This window comes from Rhamphochromis sp. 'chilingali' (genome assembly GCF_963969265.1).
Source record: "Rhamphochromis sp. 'chilingali' genome assembly, chromosome: 22".
In the NCBI taxonomy this organism is placed as follows: Eukaryota; Metazoa; Chordata; class Actinopteri; order Cichliformes; family Cichlidae; genus Rhamphochromis; species Rhamphochromis sp. 'chilingali'.
The window spans coordinates 22,859,054-22,879,086 of NC_137950.1; the positions used below are offsets into that span (position 1 = coordinate 22,859,054).

Sequence of the window (20,033 nt, forward strand, 5' to 3'; positions counted from 1 at the left end):
GTAGTGTGATTGCCATACTTTTGACTTTATTGCCAAGCGTTTTCTTAGTTCCCTGGGATAGTTTTCTCACACTTTCGCTCTTTTCCTTCTCAGCAGCACAACCAAAATTATTAGGAGAGACTGTGGTCTCATCCAGAATCCCCGTCATTTGTCTCACCAGCTCTGTGGCTAATTATTTAAAAAAAACCCTGTAGTGTTTCCTCTGAACTCAGAATGATTATGTTTTTGTTTTATTAAACCAAGACTTAAAAGTCCTAAATAATGTCCCTCTACTTCTGTTTTTGCAACAACACAAAAGCCCTGATTAAATGCATTAAATGCTCTCAGGGTTGATTCTGGACAGCACCACCTTTCTCCTATGAGCATGTATGTGAAATATGCTTGCTAATAGACCACACAAACAGACTGAAGGCCTTTCATATGGGATGATAGAAGACCCTTTTTTAATTTAAGTGCCAGTGGCCATGGCAGCCTGCCTGCATCTCTGCCTCAGCTCTTGCAGACCTCTTCTTTCCGAGAAAAACTGGGCTGTTTGCTTTGAAAGCAAATCTCAAATGACAAGTGAGGGTCAAGTGAGATTTTGCATTTGCTCCTCCAAGCGACTGCTGCAAGATTTTGTGCCTCTATAGCACTTATATCTACAAGGATGTTCACTTTAGGCTTTCAAAGTAGGGACATACCCAGTGTTTGTAAACCATTGTGTTATCAGAATGCATATCATGGTCTTGAGAGCCTGGTAGGAACAAACTGTGCTTTTTCTCCCCTATCATCATCATTTTTTTTTATTTTTTTTTTTGTGCAGAGATGCGTTTTCTGCCTTCATTTTCATTGTTTATTGTCCCATTTGATTTGTATAGTTTGTTGTTTTGTATAAAAAAAGTTAGACACAAAATATTTATAATTTTTGTACGAAGAAAAAGAGAATGTAAAGAAAAAAACGTAAGAAAATTATTTTTTATTGTGTTGACTAAGAAGCAGTGTCAGTAAAGTCATTACAAAAGAAAATGCTGTTGTTTCTTTATTTGTATTTGTTCAATACAGCAGTTAGGAGATTCAACAATGAATTAATTTTGTGTACAACAAGGAACAAAAGAGAAAAAAAAAAAAAAAAAAGGAAGTGGTCCAGTTCGGCTGAAAACCTTCAATTTCCCTCCATTGCTATTCTGTGAGGGTTCACACACTGGCACTGATGGACTAAGCATGCATAATCACATCATGTGACAGAGGAAGCAGTGGCAAAGGAAAACCAGATTTGTTACCCTCTGCTGCACAGATATGATCTTTTCATTGATGTCATGACATTTAGATTTCATGTTTCTCTGCATCACAGCTGCCAAAGTAATATTTTATCAAGTTAGAAATCTGTTGGTTCTCTTTAATCCTTTTATGGGCTCCAGCACCGATGCCTCTACACAAAAGAGCTGAGAAAACTGCACAGCAGACATTAGACTGCCCAGCCCCCTTTGGTTCAAGTAACATAACCCAACAGTGACAGCTAGTGGATGTCTGGAGCACACAGTGGTCACTGATGAGGAAAAATGTTTTGACCCTTAAAAAAGCTGTTTTTTTTTTAAAGCAAATACTTGTTTTTTTTAACATTTTCTCCATGAAATAAATAAGACAGGAATAATAAAAGAAACATACAAAAACATAAGCAAAATAAAAATAATACAATTTAGCATGACAAGCTTTCATTTTAGAAACCTTATACAGATAAGAATGAAACTCTTATCCTGGTCACCTAGAGATAGAAAGTTACATGTTTTAGTTTTGTATTCATTTGCAATTCATTTAATTAGGAAAATTCATAATCATTCAGTCTGTCTTCAAAACATATGCTTTTAGATTTTATACAAAAGATGGACAACCAGAGAGACTGAAAGAAACACACGACACCCAATTCTAAATATAAATATCTGGGAAAATTCAGCAAAAGCAAACAAGGTAGTAGGACAAACGGGGAAACAAAAAAGGCTTATTTTGGGGAAAAGTCATCAGGATTAAGCCAGTTTTATCAGATCTGACTGGTGATACCACACATGCAGTTTTATGTCCCAGTGACCACTGAAATGAAACTGCCCAAACAAGAACCCAACGGCAAGACTTGCTTCTAGAAAAACTCTAGAAGCACTATGAAGTCAACGCAGTCCCAATGTGAAGCTTAGAGATGAGCATTTGTCCTGTTGTCATGAGTGTATCTGGGGTTGAATTGAGGGGGAACTGTATGCTTATATGGAAGTGACCATTTAATTAAAAAAATAAGCATGTTGCATTCAATCAAGCTTGAAACTAGCTACTGAGACCCTAAACTCACTGGAGAATTGACATAGACTTCTATACACCTGTACTTGTTTTCCAACCAGAAGAGTTGTACACTTATGGTCACTACAAAGAATTCAGTTTAAGGCACTTTTGCACTTACTTCACTATTTATCATTTACTATATAGTGCTCCCACAATGTATGCTGGTGACAGAATACACAAAATTGGCTGAAGGGAAGGGCTTACATGCTGACAAGTAACGGTACCAGTTTCTCAGTTATAAATGCTGTGCAAATTCATCATATGGAGTCCTGAAGTTCTGAGACTTTTCTCTGTCAATGCTGCTGCTTCAAGTATCTTTCCTTGACCCTTAGTGATACTTCCTCCAGCGATCAAGCTCTGGGAAAAGAAAAAAAAGAAAAGAAAACCAGCTTATCTCCAAATCCATCAGTTAAATGGAGCACACACTTAGTAAAACACACTTACTTATGTGGCGGTAACTCCAGATGTAGCTGAGCACGCAGTATCCTGCTAACAACATGCCCAGTCCACCTACACCTCCTTTCCTCACATCAATATACCGCCTGTAATACCACTGCCAGCCTGAATCACGCACAGAAGAGTTGAGAAAGGACAAGCACAGAAATCTTAAAGAATAGACACCAATCTCACATCTGTATAGCAGATATTAAGCAGCTGCTAACAGCTGTTGGCTATAATGCTTTTGTTCTGAGGTAACATCTGACTACAAGCATCTACAATGTTCAATAAAACCTCATTTCTGAGAGATAACACTGTTACAGGAAGTTAGAAGTGACAGACAAACAAATGGGAGGACGGCTTTTGTGCTGTGAGTAGCACAAATACTGTGTCTCTCTGTGTGTGAGAGAGAGATACTGACCTCTTTGCAACATTCCCACAGCATCTTTTGGATGGCTTGGGGCTTTGCAGGCAAGCCATTTAGGTAATTCCCTCAGTCTCACCTGTCCAAGACTCCGGTGTGTCAGAGCTCCTGTAATCCATGACACCGACAGAGAATCAGGAAGCTGAAACACTACAATCGAGCTGAATATTATTCCAAAGTCTTTATTATTGGTACTGGCCCAGTAAAACTGACAATATATGGCAATAATTTTTCTTCATTTATGAACTACTTTATCAATAAAATCTGTGAAAAACGCCTAACACAGTGCGGTGAGCCACAAAGTGACTTGTTCAAATGTCTGAATATAATTCATTAATTATATTATTTTGTAAGTCAGACAGGGAAAGAATCCGGACCATCAGGTCTGTATACATTTTGGCTGGAATACAATTATTTCCAAATACTTACCTTTGTTTGGATTTTCAGCAGTGCTTTGCTTCCTGACCTCAGGCTTCTCCACTGTCTCCACGTTCACTGGCAGACTTTGTGATACAAGAGGGGAAAGAAGGCTGGAAAACTGACCCACTGGTGCCGATTTTGTGAGGAGGCCTGTCATGTGATGGCTCACCTTCAGCCCCTCATTCAGGTTGACTGGAGGAGGCATAGCTTGCCACTGCTGAGATGACGCACGCAGGAAGGGAGCTGTAGTAGGGGTTGATTCTGGCACATCTCGCAGAGGGACTAAAGCCAGTTGTTTAGTCTTTGAGGTTATTTTCTTATCTGATTTTAGGCCTGCATGTTGTGGGCTAGGGCTCAGCAGCTCATCAGACTGAGTTGCAACATACTTTTGATTATCTTCTAAAAGTGGAGCTGGTCCAACACCCGTATCGACTCTGATTTTACTGCACAGGTTGTCATTAGTTTGAATTTGGCTCAGGATGCTCGGCCTGCTGGACTGACGAGGCGATCTAGCTCGGCCTAATGTGGCTTTAACATCCTGGAGGGTGATCTTTGCCTGGTGGCCATTTCCTAACTTCAAAACAAAATTATTCATGGATGAATCCTCAATCTCCTGCTTGCCATCCTCCGAAAACTTGTGTCTTTTCTCTGGGAATTTTGTGCTACTTTCACTCTGTTTGGTTGTGGAAAGCATCTGATTAACATGATTCTTTGTCTTTGGTGTCTTCTTAGGTGTATCTTTGGGTTTAGCGTCTGCAGACAGATGGGCATAGTCTTTGCCTGAGATAGTTTTGGGCTCTGTCTGAGCTGTGTTTCTGGAGCTTAGAGTTGGTTCTGTTTCAGACACCTTTAGTGATTCCTTTGTAATTTGGTCATACTTAGCAGCTTCTATCAATGCACGGAGACTCTTCTTTTTTGGTTTAGAAGTGGTGGGGGGCAGAGCTGGAGATGGAGATAACAAAAGGGTGCTTGTCTTTATTTGATCAACCAGCTTTTGTTTCTTCTTCTTAGTTGGTGAAAGTAATGTCATGGATGATGATGTTCGTGGTGATGAAGATGTCGCATTTGATGGTCCTGATGCTGTGTCCCTTTTACGCGTCTGTCCTTGTAGATCTGTTATGACTGATGATGATGACTTCCTTCCCTTTGCTGTTGCTCTGGACAAAACCGAGTCCAGCTGAGAAGACGATGCTGTCTGGTTTGCTGTGACATCTGGTTTGGATGGTGGCGCTTTAGAGGCAGCAGCTGCCTTGCAATGTGGCAAGTGGCTCTTCAACCTTTTGTACGTTTTCCCGCAGAATGGACACACCTCTGTGGGTGGGTGGGTGACAGAGAACGGGTCAAAATGGGACTTCCAGGGCAAACATAGAATGACCAGTGAAGATGTGTTGGAAGGACATAATGGCTGAATATAAATAAGGTATAGTTTTAGCTTTATATGAACAATTTCATCTTTAAAGAAAGAAAATCATATCAAGCACCAGCTATGTGTGCATAAACATACTGATTATGATCTCATACACAATTTAGAATCACAAATTAACCTAACATGCATGCACGATCGTAGGAGGAAACTGGATCACCCAACCCCCGACCCAACCAGGACGTGCAAACCAAGAACCTTATTTTTGTGTGGCAACAGTGTTAACCACTGCACCAATTGCTTTTGAGGTTGTTGGGTTTTTTTAAATAATTAAATAAAGTCCATTTTGATGTTAAGTAGACCAGAAAATCAGCTGCACAAAACAGAATACCTATCCTTTCTTTTACTGTAAAGAAGAATAAGTTAAGGTCAGCCATTAGGAACAAAAATAACTAAAATTAAAATGTCACTACATTTTTACACTCGCAGAGCAGTCCACTTGGAAAGATTGGTTCCTTTGGTGGGCCGACACCTCTTCTGGTTCCCAATCTACATGTTTAACACACCTTGCATTCAAAATATGTCACACGTACAGTTGTGGTCTGAAGTTTACATCTACACATCATGGGCATTGATGTCGTGGTAATTTTCGACTTTTAACTTAACTTTTTCCAAAGTAGCATGGTTATACAACATACATCTTTAATGACTTTAAAAACAATACATAAGTGCACAGGTCTGGCTTTACTTTGCATTTTCTCTAATCCACACAGGGTTAAAAGTATACATACAGTACAACTGGTAACTTGTCTGCCAGCATAAAATGGATTTCTTTGACAGCACTCATTGAATGAGAAAGTCCAAAGAACTTGGTGAAGATCTCAGAAAGGCAATTTTAGATTTAAACAAGTTGGGAAGATCTCTTGAAGCAATTTCTAAACAGCTGCAGATCCCAAAATCATCAGTTAAGACAATTGTACATGTTGGATGTGCCACCACTTTGCCAACGTCTGGAAGATTACCCAAACTGTCCTCCTCAGATAAGATGTAATTAATTGGGATGTTCAGGAACAACCTGGGAACCAACAAGGCTCAAGCCTGCAATTAACTTGAAACTGCAGCACCAGTGTCACTGTCTACAGTGAAGCAAGTTTTACATAGCTATGGACTGAGAGCGTGCCAACCAAGAAAGAAGCCCCTGCTCCAAAATAAAAACCGTCAAGCTTGACTGAAATTTGCAGCTGCCCACAAGGACAAACGAAATGTGAGAAAGGTTTTATGGTCAGATGAGAGAAAGACTGACCCACAGTGTTTGAAGAAGTAAAGATGAAACTTTCTGACCTTAGAAAGCTGTCAGTGGTACTAGTATATTGCACAAAGTCAATGGAATAGTGAAATTAAAAGCCCAAAACTACCATGACATTCAGACCCATAATTGAGTGTCAATAAAATACTGCTTTGCATTGAAGACTACCCGATTAATGGGAAATGTAAGGTAGTTACAAGGGTGACCTTGTCACCTGAATAATAGGTTCTCTAGACCAGGGGTGTCGAGCTTATCATGGGGCACATACAACCAAATTTCAAGTTAAATAGGCTAGATCAGTGAAGCCTTAACTGTTTTTGTTCAACTTTCAGCACTATGAAAGTTACCCTTGTTTTCCCTGAGATAAGAAAAATCCCTCAGAAAAATAAGCGCAATTTTATTTAACAAAACATCTCAACTTTTCCATATTACAAAGAAATGCTGATTTAAAAAAATTGTAAGAGCTGCAAGAAATAAAGGACTTTATAATCTTTATTTGAAGTGTCCATATTTTCCAAAGCCATCCAGTGGGCTGAATTGGAGCTTTTTGGACCTACGTCTGGCCAACAGGCCATATAGTTGATACCTAGTCTCTAGATCAATTTTACATCAAGGGACGCATACTGGCCACTTTGAAATTAGCTAGAACTGTGAAAATCCCTTTTCTGTCATTGTAAAGTAGTTTAACTGCACATTTAATTCCTGGGATATCTCGATTTATTAAAAAGAAGTGTAATTTCAACAGTATGCATTAGTTTATATACTGTACATGATAAGGACATGTTTGTCAGCATGATTCTTCACACCTAAATTGCAAGATATGAATGTGTAAAATTACAGGAAAAGTTCTGGTAGCTCATTGACCAGCTACCAGTAATTATAAAGAGAAAGTTTTTGTTAATTTACAGAAAATGTCCTTTATTTTACTGAAGACACATTTGAAATAAAAACAGAAATTTCTAGTAGTTAGTGAAGAAACTGGACATTTTCTGTCTTGTGTTTGTTACTTTATTACTTTCTTGTAGCACAAATGGCTTATAGCATCAGCTGCGTAATTTGTGAAAATATAGTTGAAAGTCCAAATTTTATGACCTCCTTCACATTTTACATAGAGGTCCAGTGGGCCGGATTGGACTTTTTGGTGGGTCAGTTCTGGCCCCCGGGTCTTATGTTTGTCACCCTGGCTTCTAGACGAAGCTATAAACATATTTTTATAATTCAGCAAATTAATATATTGGTCGTTATTATATCACGTGTTTTTTCCGCTATTCTGAATTACAGTTGTGTGACACTTACCACAGCTCATTTCGCACGCGCCTGTCAAACAGCCAATCGGGTGAAAGCATGACTCAGAGCAGCAAAGTTACAGCGCTAAGGTGAAGCGTCAGTAATTATCACATTTACACGCGGGAGTGTCACTTTTAAACAGTTTCGGTTAAGTAAGTTCTCAGAGTCGCGACGGTGAAGTGAAAGACCCCGCTTTTAGGTAGCGAGTTCGAAGCCTGAATGTAAAATCAAAAGTTATCGTAAAATCATCAATATATTGACGCCCTAGTTTAAAATTACACCCCTTGGATGTGGTTTATAACGGTACAGCCCGTTACATTGCTGTGACAGATAAAAGTCTTGTACGAACACGCAGGGATCTGCTCGGTGGGTGTGTTGCGTCGACTTTATGATTCACTCCTCCCCACTTCCGCCTTTTGAAGTCCCCAAACATGCCGACGCATTTTTGGATGAAGTCAAAATAACCACTAAACGTTTCACAGGTACGCTTGAGGCTTCGGAAACTATGTATCCGCAGAAATGCTTACGTATTTTTCTGGCAGAGTACTGAAAAAAAGACGTCTTAGCGGTACAGTAAGGTTTATCTACGTAACACGTGGTCCTCGTGTTTTGTTAATCATTAGATTTTGGTCTAAGTGGTAAAGAACCCAGGTTTCAATTTGCACCTCAAAAAAATTCACAGTGAATTTCCAAAGACAATAAAATCAAGTTTTTCAGGCATAAAATGGCACCTCACGATTCACAATGAACCAAATTATTCAAAAAAAGCAAACATATCAAGAGAGCAAGACATAAGTAGAAAAGTGGATTTTATTGAGAAGGTTAGACTGGCATGAGAGACAACACAAGCAAGAATTTCAAAAACAAGCCGTGATGGAAAACAAATACACTACATCAAAAAGTCATCTTCATTGGAAAAGCTGTGATTTGAAAAAGCAAAAAAAATCGGGATGGGAAAAAAGTCAGCCATTTCTACAACCATTTACATATAGGAGATAAACCTGGATATTATTTACATGGCAACAGATTACAGTATTTACAAAGCCAGGGCTGGAAGCAAAGTGAAACTCTCACGAGCTGCATTTTTGGAGTAAAACTGGACACGGTCAGTGTGCACAGTCCTGAAAAAGCACAGGGTGATTTTTTGGCAGAGAAGCAGAGATTTTAACAGTGCCTGGAAATGGTGATCTAACAAAGATCGGCCCAGACCAGAATACGGTCACCAACAAAAGTATTCAAGCTTTTGTCTTTTTTTTTTGGTCACATATAATTCAAAATGTAGTTTTGAGGGAAATCTAAACAACACAAGGAAAAAAAATGTTCAAGGGGTTTTCAGAGATGCCTGGAGTCAGTGCCAACACAGATATTCTCACATAATGGGTTATATCTTACCACATTAATATTGGTTATAGTATATTCAAGCAATCTAGAGCAAATCTCTGTACATTTATTAACACACATTCATGATTCAGGCAAACAGGGGAGGACTGTCCCTTTACAAGGCATCTAATCACAGATGGAAACAAAGAAAGGGAGGAGCTGGGGGTTCTGGGTCAATGTCAGTGGTCAAAGCCAGGAGGATACGGTGCTAAACACCACCCGGCTAACGGCAGGGAGGCCTGGCTGAGTCGCACCACTCAGAATTAAAAAATAAAAATAATAATAATAATCAGAATCAGAATATTCAGTTAGCTCATCAACAATTACATCAGCATCGACACCGGTTTTGATTCAACCCTGAGAAAACAGTGGACTGCATGTTCACTAAGTGGCACACCTGCCTAAGAAGGTAATCTTTTTACCCTCTGAACACCCAGAAATAAGGGACAATTTATACGGAAACTGGCATCTTAATTATCTGATTAAAGATTTAATAATAAAGCAACATTTAAATAGTGATTAAGTCTTAAGAAATTATATCAAAGGAAATAAAAGGTTCAGTCTGTTGTGGTTGTGCCCTCGTCAAGCAGTTTTCTGCAAAACAAGGTGCCAGTGCTGGAGCCAGTTCACTCCTCAAATCTTTAACTGTAATTCTACTACGTCTTCACTTCTGATCGCGGGCGTTAAACCTGCTGATCTGAAATGGAAAAAAAAGAAAAGCTGATGACCGCCAAATGTGACTAAAATGACTTCGCAACAACTTTCAACAGACGTAACAGTAAATTTGGACTAGATGAATTCAGTGCTCGGCAAATCAACTCTCACACACAGTACTGGTAATTAAACGTTACTTAGATTAATTCCTGCGTTTGTTTGGAAGCCGTGCGTCTCATTTTGGAAAACCTTTTGCTGGCGCCAGCAATGACACCTTGTGAGAAAATAGCCCCAGTAACTCGTGCTGTGAATGCAGAGCTCAGGACAGAGGAGGTGAAGCAGCAGGTTTCAGATGTCATCCAAGATCCAAACGAGGCTTCTTCTCCATTTATATTACCACGGCGTGCACGGCTTACTCGTTCCTCAAACAAATCCTGAACTTACAAGAGGGACAACTCTTCAAAGAGGAGAGTAAAAACTAATATAAAATGTCTGAAGAAGAATGCTGACGTCTCATCGGATTCTTCTGATGCTGCTCTCTCTCCCAAGTCCTCTTCATGAGCGAGGGGGTGGTCTGTCCCTGTTCAGGTCCTCCATTTTCACAGGTTGTCAGAGGTCATTGGAGCATGAGCTGTTTGAGGTTGTCGTGCAGGATGGTGTCCTTGACGTCCCGAAACACCAGCCTGATGTTCTCCGTGTTGATGGCGGTGGTGAAGTGGTGGTACAGGGGCTTCTGAGTACAGTCGCGCCTCTTGGCCCGGAAGCAGTCCACCATGAACGCCTGGACGTCCGGCAGGCTGTGCTCCGGTCCGTTGTACTCGGGAAAGTAGTCCTTGAGGGGAACGTTTTTCACTTTCTCCTCCAGCAGATCCGTCTTGTTGAGGAATAGGATGATCGAAACGTTGTTGAAGACACGGTTGTTGACGATGGTCTCGAAGATGTCGAGCGATTCACGGAGCCGGTTGGTCTGCCTGTCCTCCATCAGCACCTGTAATAGATGACGGAACAATTAAATACTACTGCCAGTACGGATGGTGTAAATCCTTTAACCTGTACATGTTACATCCTGTCAGGTATTCATAAGCTTCCTTTTAATAGCATTTCCTGTTAACCAAAGTCAATTTGGATTAAAACTGTGGTTTTATGGTGTGCAATAGGTTTAAAAAAAAACAAACAAACGAGAACCCCCCCCCCAAAAACTAGGCTATTTGGGTTAGCCTGCTATTGCATGGCTCTTACAACAACAGTTGGTATGTTGCACAGGGCAAATCAAACAAGAGCTTGTTTTTTAAGTCAGTTACAGCAAAATGAGGAAAACAGTGAGGGACTTGAAACTAGGGGCCAGCATAGCTAAAATGAAGTTGGTTAAGTCCCAGAAAACATATTTATGATGGTAAAACACTTGAGATGGTTCAATCAGAGGCAAATAATTCTTCCATCTGCTTTCAAGCAGCTTGATTCCACATTCAACCATTAAGAAAGCAATGCCATTGGAATCCTTAAAGGGGACCCATTCTCATCCTTATTTTCAGCCATTTATATACTGTTATAACGGTGGACACTCATAAAACTCACTCATATTAAATATCATCAAGGAATTCGGCTTCAGACTGCTGTAAACACTCAGTTTCAGACAGGTTTTTTCCTAATCTTGGGTCTTTTCATGTGAAAAATCTTCTAAATGGTTCTCTCAAAGAAGCCATACCTGCCTGACATTCAAGCCTTTTGTATACGAGGGACAACCAATCAGAAGTTAGTCGGCTCCATTAATGCTTGAGATAATTTCAGTTTGTGTAAAGTTAGCAGCAAAGCAAACCTTACATCTGCTCTGAGCTTCGAATCAAGTTTCTGCTGGACATTTCAGCCTCTCGTTTGTGTAAATACTTCAATCCATCACAATTTAATGTGTACTTGTAAAATGTTGTCTTGCAAGTCTTCTCACTGTTTTCCCACCGCTCTGAAAAAGTACCAAACCACAACCCCCCGAACTGAGCCTTGTAAATGTGATGAAGAACAGACCGATTCATGCTGTTGGTGCCCATTTAAACATATCAGTCACATTTTGGGGATTCACATCAGCCTGTCGCTAGAATACTGAAGACGGAAGGGGAAACATGGTAAATAAATACAGCACGACTAGCAAATAAATGAACCAAAGTTGTCACTTGCACATCTAAGTGGTGGTCAAATCAGAGCTTTAGTTAGAAACTCAAATAATTAATTCGTCTTAAGGAAAGTCTTGCAGCTGCACAAGCAGAAGCATCAATGAAACGTTATCAAAAGTTACCACACATTATTGTCAAGAACAAACTGGTTAATGTGCTTCTTATCATCCTATCTGTATTGAGCGTGCTTGCTTGTGAGTGGCAGGAAATGAGATGCCATGGTTTCTTTCTGCATCTGATGCAGCAGCGGTGTTTACTTTAATTTTTTTACCTGGTCATATTCGGAGGAGGAGACGAGGAAGAGGATCGAGGTGACTGAGTCGAAACACTCAAACCAGCGTCTCCGCTCGGATCGCTGCCCTCCCACGTCCACCATCTTGAAGGGAACATTCTTGATCTCAAAGTCATACTCATGGATGCCCTTAGTGGGTTTACGAGCCAGCAGGATGTCCTGTTGAGTGGGAAGATAATCCTAGCAGGAGAGGCAGAAAGACAAACTTTTAATTATTGAGACAAAAATACCATTTGTCCTCATTTCCACCTAACCGTTTGATAGAAAATCCTTTCCAAACCAGGATTTGTTTGCAGACTGAAGAAGAAACACCAGACACATAACAAAGTTCAAACTAGCAGCCAATTCATCTGTAAATACTAGAAATGTGTTTTATTCTTCAGCTCTAACTTTGGGTCCTGCAAAAGCAAGACTGGAAATGACACACTTATGAGCGCTGAGGAAAACACAGCAGAGTTTAAGACTACACAAAAACGATTCCGTAAATATTCACAAATATGGGGATTTCCCACAGAAAGCAATCGATGGGAAGGTCAGCATTTTGTAGAAAATGAAAGTAAAGGTTTGACATAATAAGTTTAACATCTGCTTCTGCTGTAACCTCTGTGGAGGAGCTGAATCTAAAGGTGGATATTTCAACTGAAAATCACCAGGAAGCTTGGGTAGGCTCTGTATACAAGCTAATCATCTTTGTAATCATTGTTAAACTGGCTTTAGCAGGTTCAGATTCACTGCTTAATAGAGGGGACGGCTCCAGATGCAGGCTAGGTGTGTTCTGTTTAAAAAAATAACTTGAGCATTTTAAACGTGTCTTACCAAATTAAAAAAAGACTCATACACAGAGTGAAACAGGGAGGAGAGAAACTAGCACAGCTACAATTGACAGCACAAAGAGTTGAAATGAATATTATGTTCATATACTAAACACAAACACCCACAAATGGATGCTGTTTGTAAAATGGTGATGAAAGAAAACACAGCAACTCCATTATGAAAACAGTCATTATGAGTTTGATTATACATTTAGGGGGGGGATTTCATTCATGTTAGTAGCGCCCATTCAAAATGTGCCCATTTGTAATGAGGACACTGTGGTTTGCAACTGTGTGTGCGTGTATTTCTATAATAAACAAAAAAAAGCCTGAGGTCAGCCACAGGAGTGAAGTTAACATACACACACCCACAGAAACAAAACTAGCTTTTTAGCTTCATAGCATTTACAAAAGCTATGAGGATGTGTGTGCATGCAACATTATATTCATTCAAACACATATAAGGTGAACCTGCTAAGCCTCTGTCCATTTTCTGTGATATGTAAACTGATATGATGGAAGCTTGCAGTAAACATGACAATGGCATGGCATTTTTTTCTTCTCCTAGTTCTGGTTGACATCATCAAGATGTGACACCACCTTAATCTTGTCATCCCAGACATACAGATCTGAGTGAGCACAGTATAAGGATTATTTTTAATATGAATCATGCAAAGCTACTCTAGTAGTCTGAAAAGGTGGTGCTGGAAATGAGCAGAAAAGGCTGGACTTTATGTATCGAGTTCATACTAAAGGTGGCTGTATTGAAGAGCACAACATGAAAGACGCATCTAAAAGAATACAGCAGCCTTTGTGCTTACACCACCTGTAAGCACAACCTTGGTAATAAAAGTGTAATTAAATTTACAAAACAAACATACGCATACAAACCTCATGAAGACAGTAAGATTGTAGATGTTAGCATAAGCATGTGTGTTTGTAAATAATAGTACAAGTATAAACACTTAATGTCCTCAATGTAAAAAGGATGTGTTTATGATGCACAGAAATCTGAAAAACAATTCAACTTCCAGCATGCTGATGTCAGAAAAAAGGAAGTATTGTTAAAACTCAGTTGGGAGCGGTTAAAATATCTCTCATGTTAATAAAGGAAAAACCCTGATTTACTCTCAATAACGCCCTCAAGTTTTGGACTTTAGACTTAATATTAAGGGTTTATAAACTGTTTGAACTTGCTTAGTGTGTTCATCTTGATGTTTTTTTTAACTAAACTTTTAAACACCTGAAAAAAAAAATTGAGCTTAACTAAATATAAGGAGCTTCTTTCACAAAATGCCAGCATTATCTGCGGCAAGCAACCACCTTAGTCATTTCTAAGGTAACCTTTAATTGTCTGGACATGTTGCAGTATTAACTATAACATGCACAAGTCTGATTATCACAAAGAGTACAAGCAGAAACAACTTACCAGCTCGCCGAGCTTATCCAGATTATCCAAGAAATACTTCACTGACTCACCCTGCGACAGGACAGAGGAGGAATTTCTGTTAATTCTACACAATTAATTAGGTTCTGTCATTTTTACCACAATCAGCAGAAAACATTTTGCAGCAATATGTTTGCAAGTGGAAAAGGCGCTGAGATACTAGTGGGGAGAGTGTTTAGCTGCCACAAAGACAGAAGTAACCTGACTTTTTTCTTTCTCCCGTGTCTGCCCCAGAGCAGAGTCTGTTCTGAGGTACTGAGGCAGGATGCGCATTATTTAGTAAGACTGTGACACGTGTTTCTAAGTGTGTCTTTGATGTATTCAGAAGTGTTGGTTAGTGTGTGTCTGCGTGGTTAGAAGTGTTTTATTTGAGTTTTTTCCCAAGACTTTTTCGACACTGCTTTTGTGCAGGCAGTGCAAGACCAGACACGGGGCTGCCAGGACTGAGATGCATTCCTTTATCTGTGAGCTGGTGCGGGTCCTGCACTCGACATAAACCAAAACACAGTGTGCAAAAAGAAAAACAGATTTAACCCATCGTCTTTCCTGTGACCTGCAGCGCCTCTACTGCAACGCACTACACTTGCACAGGGGATTTTTGTTTTGTTTTTTGCATGTATTTTGCATTAATGACACGATAGGCATTTAAATGTTCCCAGTTGCAGCCATCGGGTTGTATTTCTCTCTTACCACCATGTACGAGCATTACCCACCCCAGCTTCTTCTTCTTGTCACCTTTTGATCTTTAGGTTAAAAAAAAAAACTAACCTGACCTGAAAAACCTGTGATTGTGTGTGTGCATTTCTGTGTGTGTGTGTATGTGCACGGCTAGGATTACCCAAGGGAGGAGCCCAATGGTGTGGTGCTCTACTAGAGTTAAATGAAGAAAAAGCTACTTTTCTGATTTCACATCCGACTCCGCCCGAGTAAAAGGAGCTCATAACTAAGAAGGGTTTGGTTGGTTTTGAAATAATCAAAAATCAAGTCAGATTTTTTTTCCTGTTTTTTTTTTTTAAAAAAGGAGAAGAGAAACAAGAAGCGCAATCACTCTGCGTTCTCCCTGCTGAGGCATGACAACGCCTGCAGAAGCAAAACTGAAACTCAGCAATATGTCATCTGAACCGACACTTACATTAAAGGAAGATGTGACTAAATAATTCTAATACTATGAATCTCAGAATCTCCGATGAAAAGATTAAGACTATTGTAACGAGCAACGCTGACGTCTGCACTGCAGGAAGTGAGAGAAGCCATGTGCATACTCACAGCGCTACGTGTGTGTGTGCTTTTTTAAACATGATAATTACAACCAGGCCTGAAGGCACGTGCGATTTGTGATGCAAATGCTTAAATGGGGCACGGTCAACACGAGGGGATTCTGGGTAATCTGCTGCAAATGACACAAATCTCTTCTTAGAGAAGGAAAAAAATTTTAACAGCTCCCAACAGAATTAATTTTGCCCTCAGGGTTTACAGTGTACTCACCATTAAAACTTAATATTAAGGTTTTGTACACTGTAAGCTTGCAATTGATATTCAGTTTCATTTCAAGACATCTAACAATAATAAGTTTATTTTAATATAAGAGAAAAGGCAAAAAGAACCCAAAACATCCCAAACACTTTTCAAAATGTGTGGTTGGTTTTATAAAAGATGGACATTTGACAAAAACTACACTGTTCTGTACATACATTGATTTTAATACATATACAGAGACTTTTTTGACCCTAAAATAATGCTTTTTTTTTAAAATTAAAGTCAAATACTGTTTCACTTTGTACCCTAGAACAATGAATTGTCACATATGAATTAATTTTTTTTTTTTTTTTATAAACTAACTGTCTTGGCTGTGCAGTAATGTGTGTGTGTGTATGTGTGTGTGTGTGTGTGTGTGTAGCCCTGTGTCTGTGGTCCATTGACCCTCCACTGATATTACACAACAAATAAAGGCTCAAAGCTATTTCTGATCAATTGTTTAGTCTATAAAATGTCACCTCATTTTCCAGAGTGGGTTGAAGTGACAGGTGACCAACTATTTGGTTTGTTCAACCAATCCGCCAAAATTCAAAGAGCTTTAATCTGTAAACATGTGCACATGTGAAATAAGGATGGGACAATATATTTTATATGGCTTCCATCTGTGGTATCAATATCTTTATCAACACATGTAGGCGATTTCACTTGTTTCGTTTTCACAGATATTGTGATGTATCGCAGATGATCGCCTCGCAGCACACTTAGGCTACAGTGATTCTGTGATACCAACACCTAGCGTCCAGTAACTGAACAGCTAGTCAGGCTTTCAGCGATCCTGCCGCTCTTCAGTTACAGGCTGTTTCCATAGCAGGCTGCTTACATTGTTCCGTTTACTACTGTCACCGAATGAGTCACATTTGTGTGTTTATATGAATGATCAGTCCAAGTGACAGCTCACTTCCATTATTAAATGCACAGCTCCAGCTTCAAAAGTCTAAAAGGTGCGATGTTTTCCGTGATAATTAACGCTTTTGAAGATTTCGGGGGTGGGCGGGTGGAATAAAGGAACTTGCCAATTTGCAAAATGAATACTTACACTCTTACACAGATAGGTTATGCACGTTAGTGTGTGTGTGACCTTGTGTAACTCGAGGTATGTGACACTCTTAGTGTTTGTGTGCAAATAACGCTGAGTGGGAGAGCCAGGGATCTGTTTGTGAGCATAAAGCTGTTTAACTACAGATCAACATTCCTGCTCTGATCACACTTATTCTCCTTGTCTGTCTGGAAAGGTTTGCACCAACAAGCTGAGTGTGTGTGTGCCAGAGCAACAAAACGCCATTGACGAAAGTTTGGTTTTATGCAACCCACTGGCAAATTGTAATTTTCTGCTTTTCATTACTGAAAGCCACTTGGAGAAGCGCAGCCCTTATTCTGTCCTCAGTTGGGGGCCCCTTAACTGCTGAAGTGTTTAAGTTTGTCACATGAAGGCAGGGCAATCAGGGTTATTCCTATACAGACAACATTTTGGCAAGAGCCACAGGAAAATCACCAGCCTTTTGACAAACACACTGTTTTCTTAATTGGGGATTATTTACTTGGATAAAATTGGCATTTTTTTGGCTTATTAAATAGCCAGAATACACAGATTTCTGTCAAATCATGTAAAGTAATCAGTGCTTTAACTGTAAAGCTACACTCATGGGAGAAAGGGGCTTATTTTGAGTCAGGAAAATCCCTGACAGCTGGTCATTTTTTAAAAAAAGCCTAAAGCTACGGTAATAAAAGATAAAATAAGAGCATATCAACAGCCCAGAAAGGACATGTGAACGCACTCCCGACCACATCTGCTCTTCTGGGGTAAACGTCACAGAGTTAAGACGTCCACACTGACAGCCAAAAGATATACGCAGCTGGGAGAGGTGTAAACAGGAAGCCTATTGAATCACATGTCTGACCACTCGGCACAGAGAGAGCACCAGAGACTAAAGAATTAGATGCAGGGAGAGTGGAAAGGGAGGATGAATTGAAAAGTCAGTTTCACTTTCTGTTTTCACTGCCATTTTCATCAATATGACTTTTTGGAAAAACCCATTCAGAAACACCAGAAAACCCTTATTGCACCTGGTGATAGAGAGCTGAGATTGAGAACGTTTTATCAGACAAAACTAGGCCACCATTATCTGTCAGTTATGCCATTTCAGCATGTGTGTGTGTGTGTGTGTGTGTGTGCACGCTCTAACCCACCAGCTGAAACTCCCTGCGCCTATCGTAGGCGTTCTGTATGCCCGAGTCTGCCCACAGGGCCTTAATGGCGGGCAGGTACTCCAGGAAAACCGATGTCTCAAGCTGCCCACTGGTCATCTTGGCTGAGCGGGTGTCGAACGCCATCAGGTTGTCGCCGTGCGGCTGGTTGTCTTCATCACCCCACGGAATGTGCAGCTTCTCACGGGCGTCCACCAGCACACGTATACCTGGAAAAGGAAGTCAGATGGCAACTTAATAGTGGAAAGGGGTAGTGAGAAGGGCAGGTGAAACAAAAGTAACCCAACACCTGTGTCCTTTGGAGGCCTGCTGTGTCTAAAAAATAAATAAATAAAATACAAAAAAAATGATGATAGGGCAAGAAAAAGTGGAGTTGATTTTAAGGTAGCACATGATTAACATAACCCTGTTACTAGACAGATTTCAGGGTTTTTCCTGCTTACACAAAATTTCCACCAAAGAGGTCTTAGCCTCCCCTCAAAGGAAAAAGAAAATCACCACCTTGTGCTAACCATCACTCTACCCAATTTTTCTTTAACTGAACTTTCATTCAGTCAAGAATAAAGCACATTTTGCTGACATAATGACCAGAAATAACAAGAAAATGTGCTTCGAAAACCACATTATAATCCGGGGAAATCCCTGTATTCACAGCTATTATTTACATTTATTTCAAACTGTTTATTCATTAAAAAAAATGTACAGGATGTGCTGGTCACACCAACACCTTACTTTGAAAATGGCCGAAATAACTGTCGGGTTATATACAATTTCGTGACTATTAAAAAGCGACGCTTGAGCCTTGTTGGTATTTACAGACGATTTTGTTTAACGTGGACAACACCAACGTAAAGATTTCTCTTTCATTCAGTCCGTGGACAAAGAGGAACACCTTACAGCACACTACACTGGCGGGTTGCCCTCCATTAGCTTCATCCCGAGCTTAGTTATTGAGCAACAAAACTTGCCTGTAGCTGATTTAAAACCGCGGGTAGTGTTGGTTAAAGATATCACAAAAAACTTGATTCGCTGTATTTGGTATAGCTATGCTAAACCCCTAGAAAAGTTAAGCTTTTAGGACAAACGAGGCTCCTATGGGTGTGCCGAGAGCAGATGTAGACTGTTTATGTGTCCTCTCACCCAGCCCAGCGCTGCTAAACAGATGTGGAAACTTTCCAGTGCCTTTTAACCGAGTAAAAAGGGCGATTTTCACGCCCTTTAAGTTTCCAGCCCTCGGTAGCGAGGTTACCTTTGATAACATTGCTGTAAATCGTTGCTCTGAAATCCTCTCGGGCGTGCTGGTCGAAGTCCTGGCCGTGGATGATCCGCATTTGTTTGAGGAAAGTCGACTTGCCGCTCTCGCCAGCGCCGAGGAGAAGGATCTTCACCAGCCGTTTTACATACGTTTTCTCCTTGGAGAGACATCTGTCGATCTCTTTGGACTTTCTCAGCTGTTCCACCTCGCCGCTGTTAAGCAGGCAGACGGGTAGACAAACTTTTAACACGGACCTGGTCGGCAGGAAATCCGCCATGTTCGCACAAACTTCATCGATGCTAATTTGATGCGCGTTCTCGGGCGCAGGCACGGGACCAAGCCCCTTCCCTAAACTCAGGAAGTACCGCTGCTGACTGTTTACCATCAATCTTAAGGCACAGCCTACTGTGCTATTTACGCGGATATGCCTCACATAAACACGTAATATTGTCCGTAGCTACGTTTGAATGGAAACACACAAAAATAACTTTATAAGCAGCATACTGAAATTTACACGCGAATACATTTTCAAGTTTTAGAGGTCTAATTGCACGATACACTATAAAAAGAATTAATAGGCGTTAACGGCTATAATTAAAGTAAAAAATAAATACATAAAGTTTTCATAATTAACATTAAAATAAATATGAAGGAAAAAAGGAGAGTTGACCGGTGGTGGCATGTCGCCCTCTACTGGTGCAGTATAGAAACACGTTGGAAAAAAAAAGACGCGCTCCGATTGGTT

At 40.2% G+C, this 20,033-nt stretch overlaps 2 protein-coding genes across 2 annotated transcripts; both read right to left on the minus strand.

Moving 5' to 3' along the window:
• Nucleotides 1–125: 125 nt before the first annotated feature.
• LOC308390499 (uncharacterized protein) lies at nucleotides 126–7,910 on the minus strand. Its single transcript, XM_080872574.1, has 5 exons — nucleotides 7,552–7,910; nucleotides 3,596–4,897; nucleotides 3,164–3,274; nucleotides 2,749–2,865; nucleotides 126–2,661 (listed from the first exon to the last, which is right to left on the minus strand). The coding sequence occupies exons 1-5, from the start codon at nucleotides 7,559–7,561 to the stop codon at nucleotides 2,633–2,635; spliced, it is 1,569 nt and encodes a 522-aa protein (XP_080728700.1). The 5' UTR covers nucleotides 7,562–7,910; the 3' UTR covers nucleotides 126–2,632.
• Nucleotides 7,911–8,334: 424 nt separating this feature from the next.
• On the minus strand, nucleotides 8,335–19,627 carry LOC308390721 (guanine nucleotide-binding protein subunit alpha-13-like). Its single transcript, XM_080872984.1, has 5 exons — nucleotides 19,283–19,627; nucleotides 18,016–18,242; nucleotides 14,275–14,325; nucleotides 12,013–12,213; nucleotides 8,335–10,564 (listed from the first exon to the last, which is right to left on the minus strand). The coding sequence occupies exons 1-5, from the start codon at nucleotides 19,563–19,565 to the stop codon at nucleotides 10,193–10,195; spliced, it is 1,134 nt and encodes a 377-aa protein (XP_080729110.1). The 5' UTR covers nucleotides 19,566–19,627; the 3' UTR covers nucleotides 8,335–10,192.
• Between the last annotated feature and the right edge of the window lie 406 nt (nucleotides 19,628–20,033).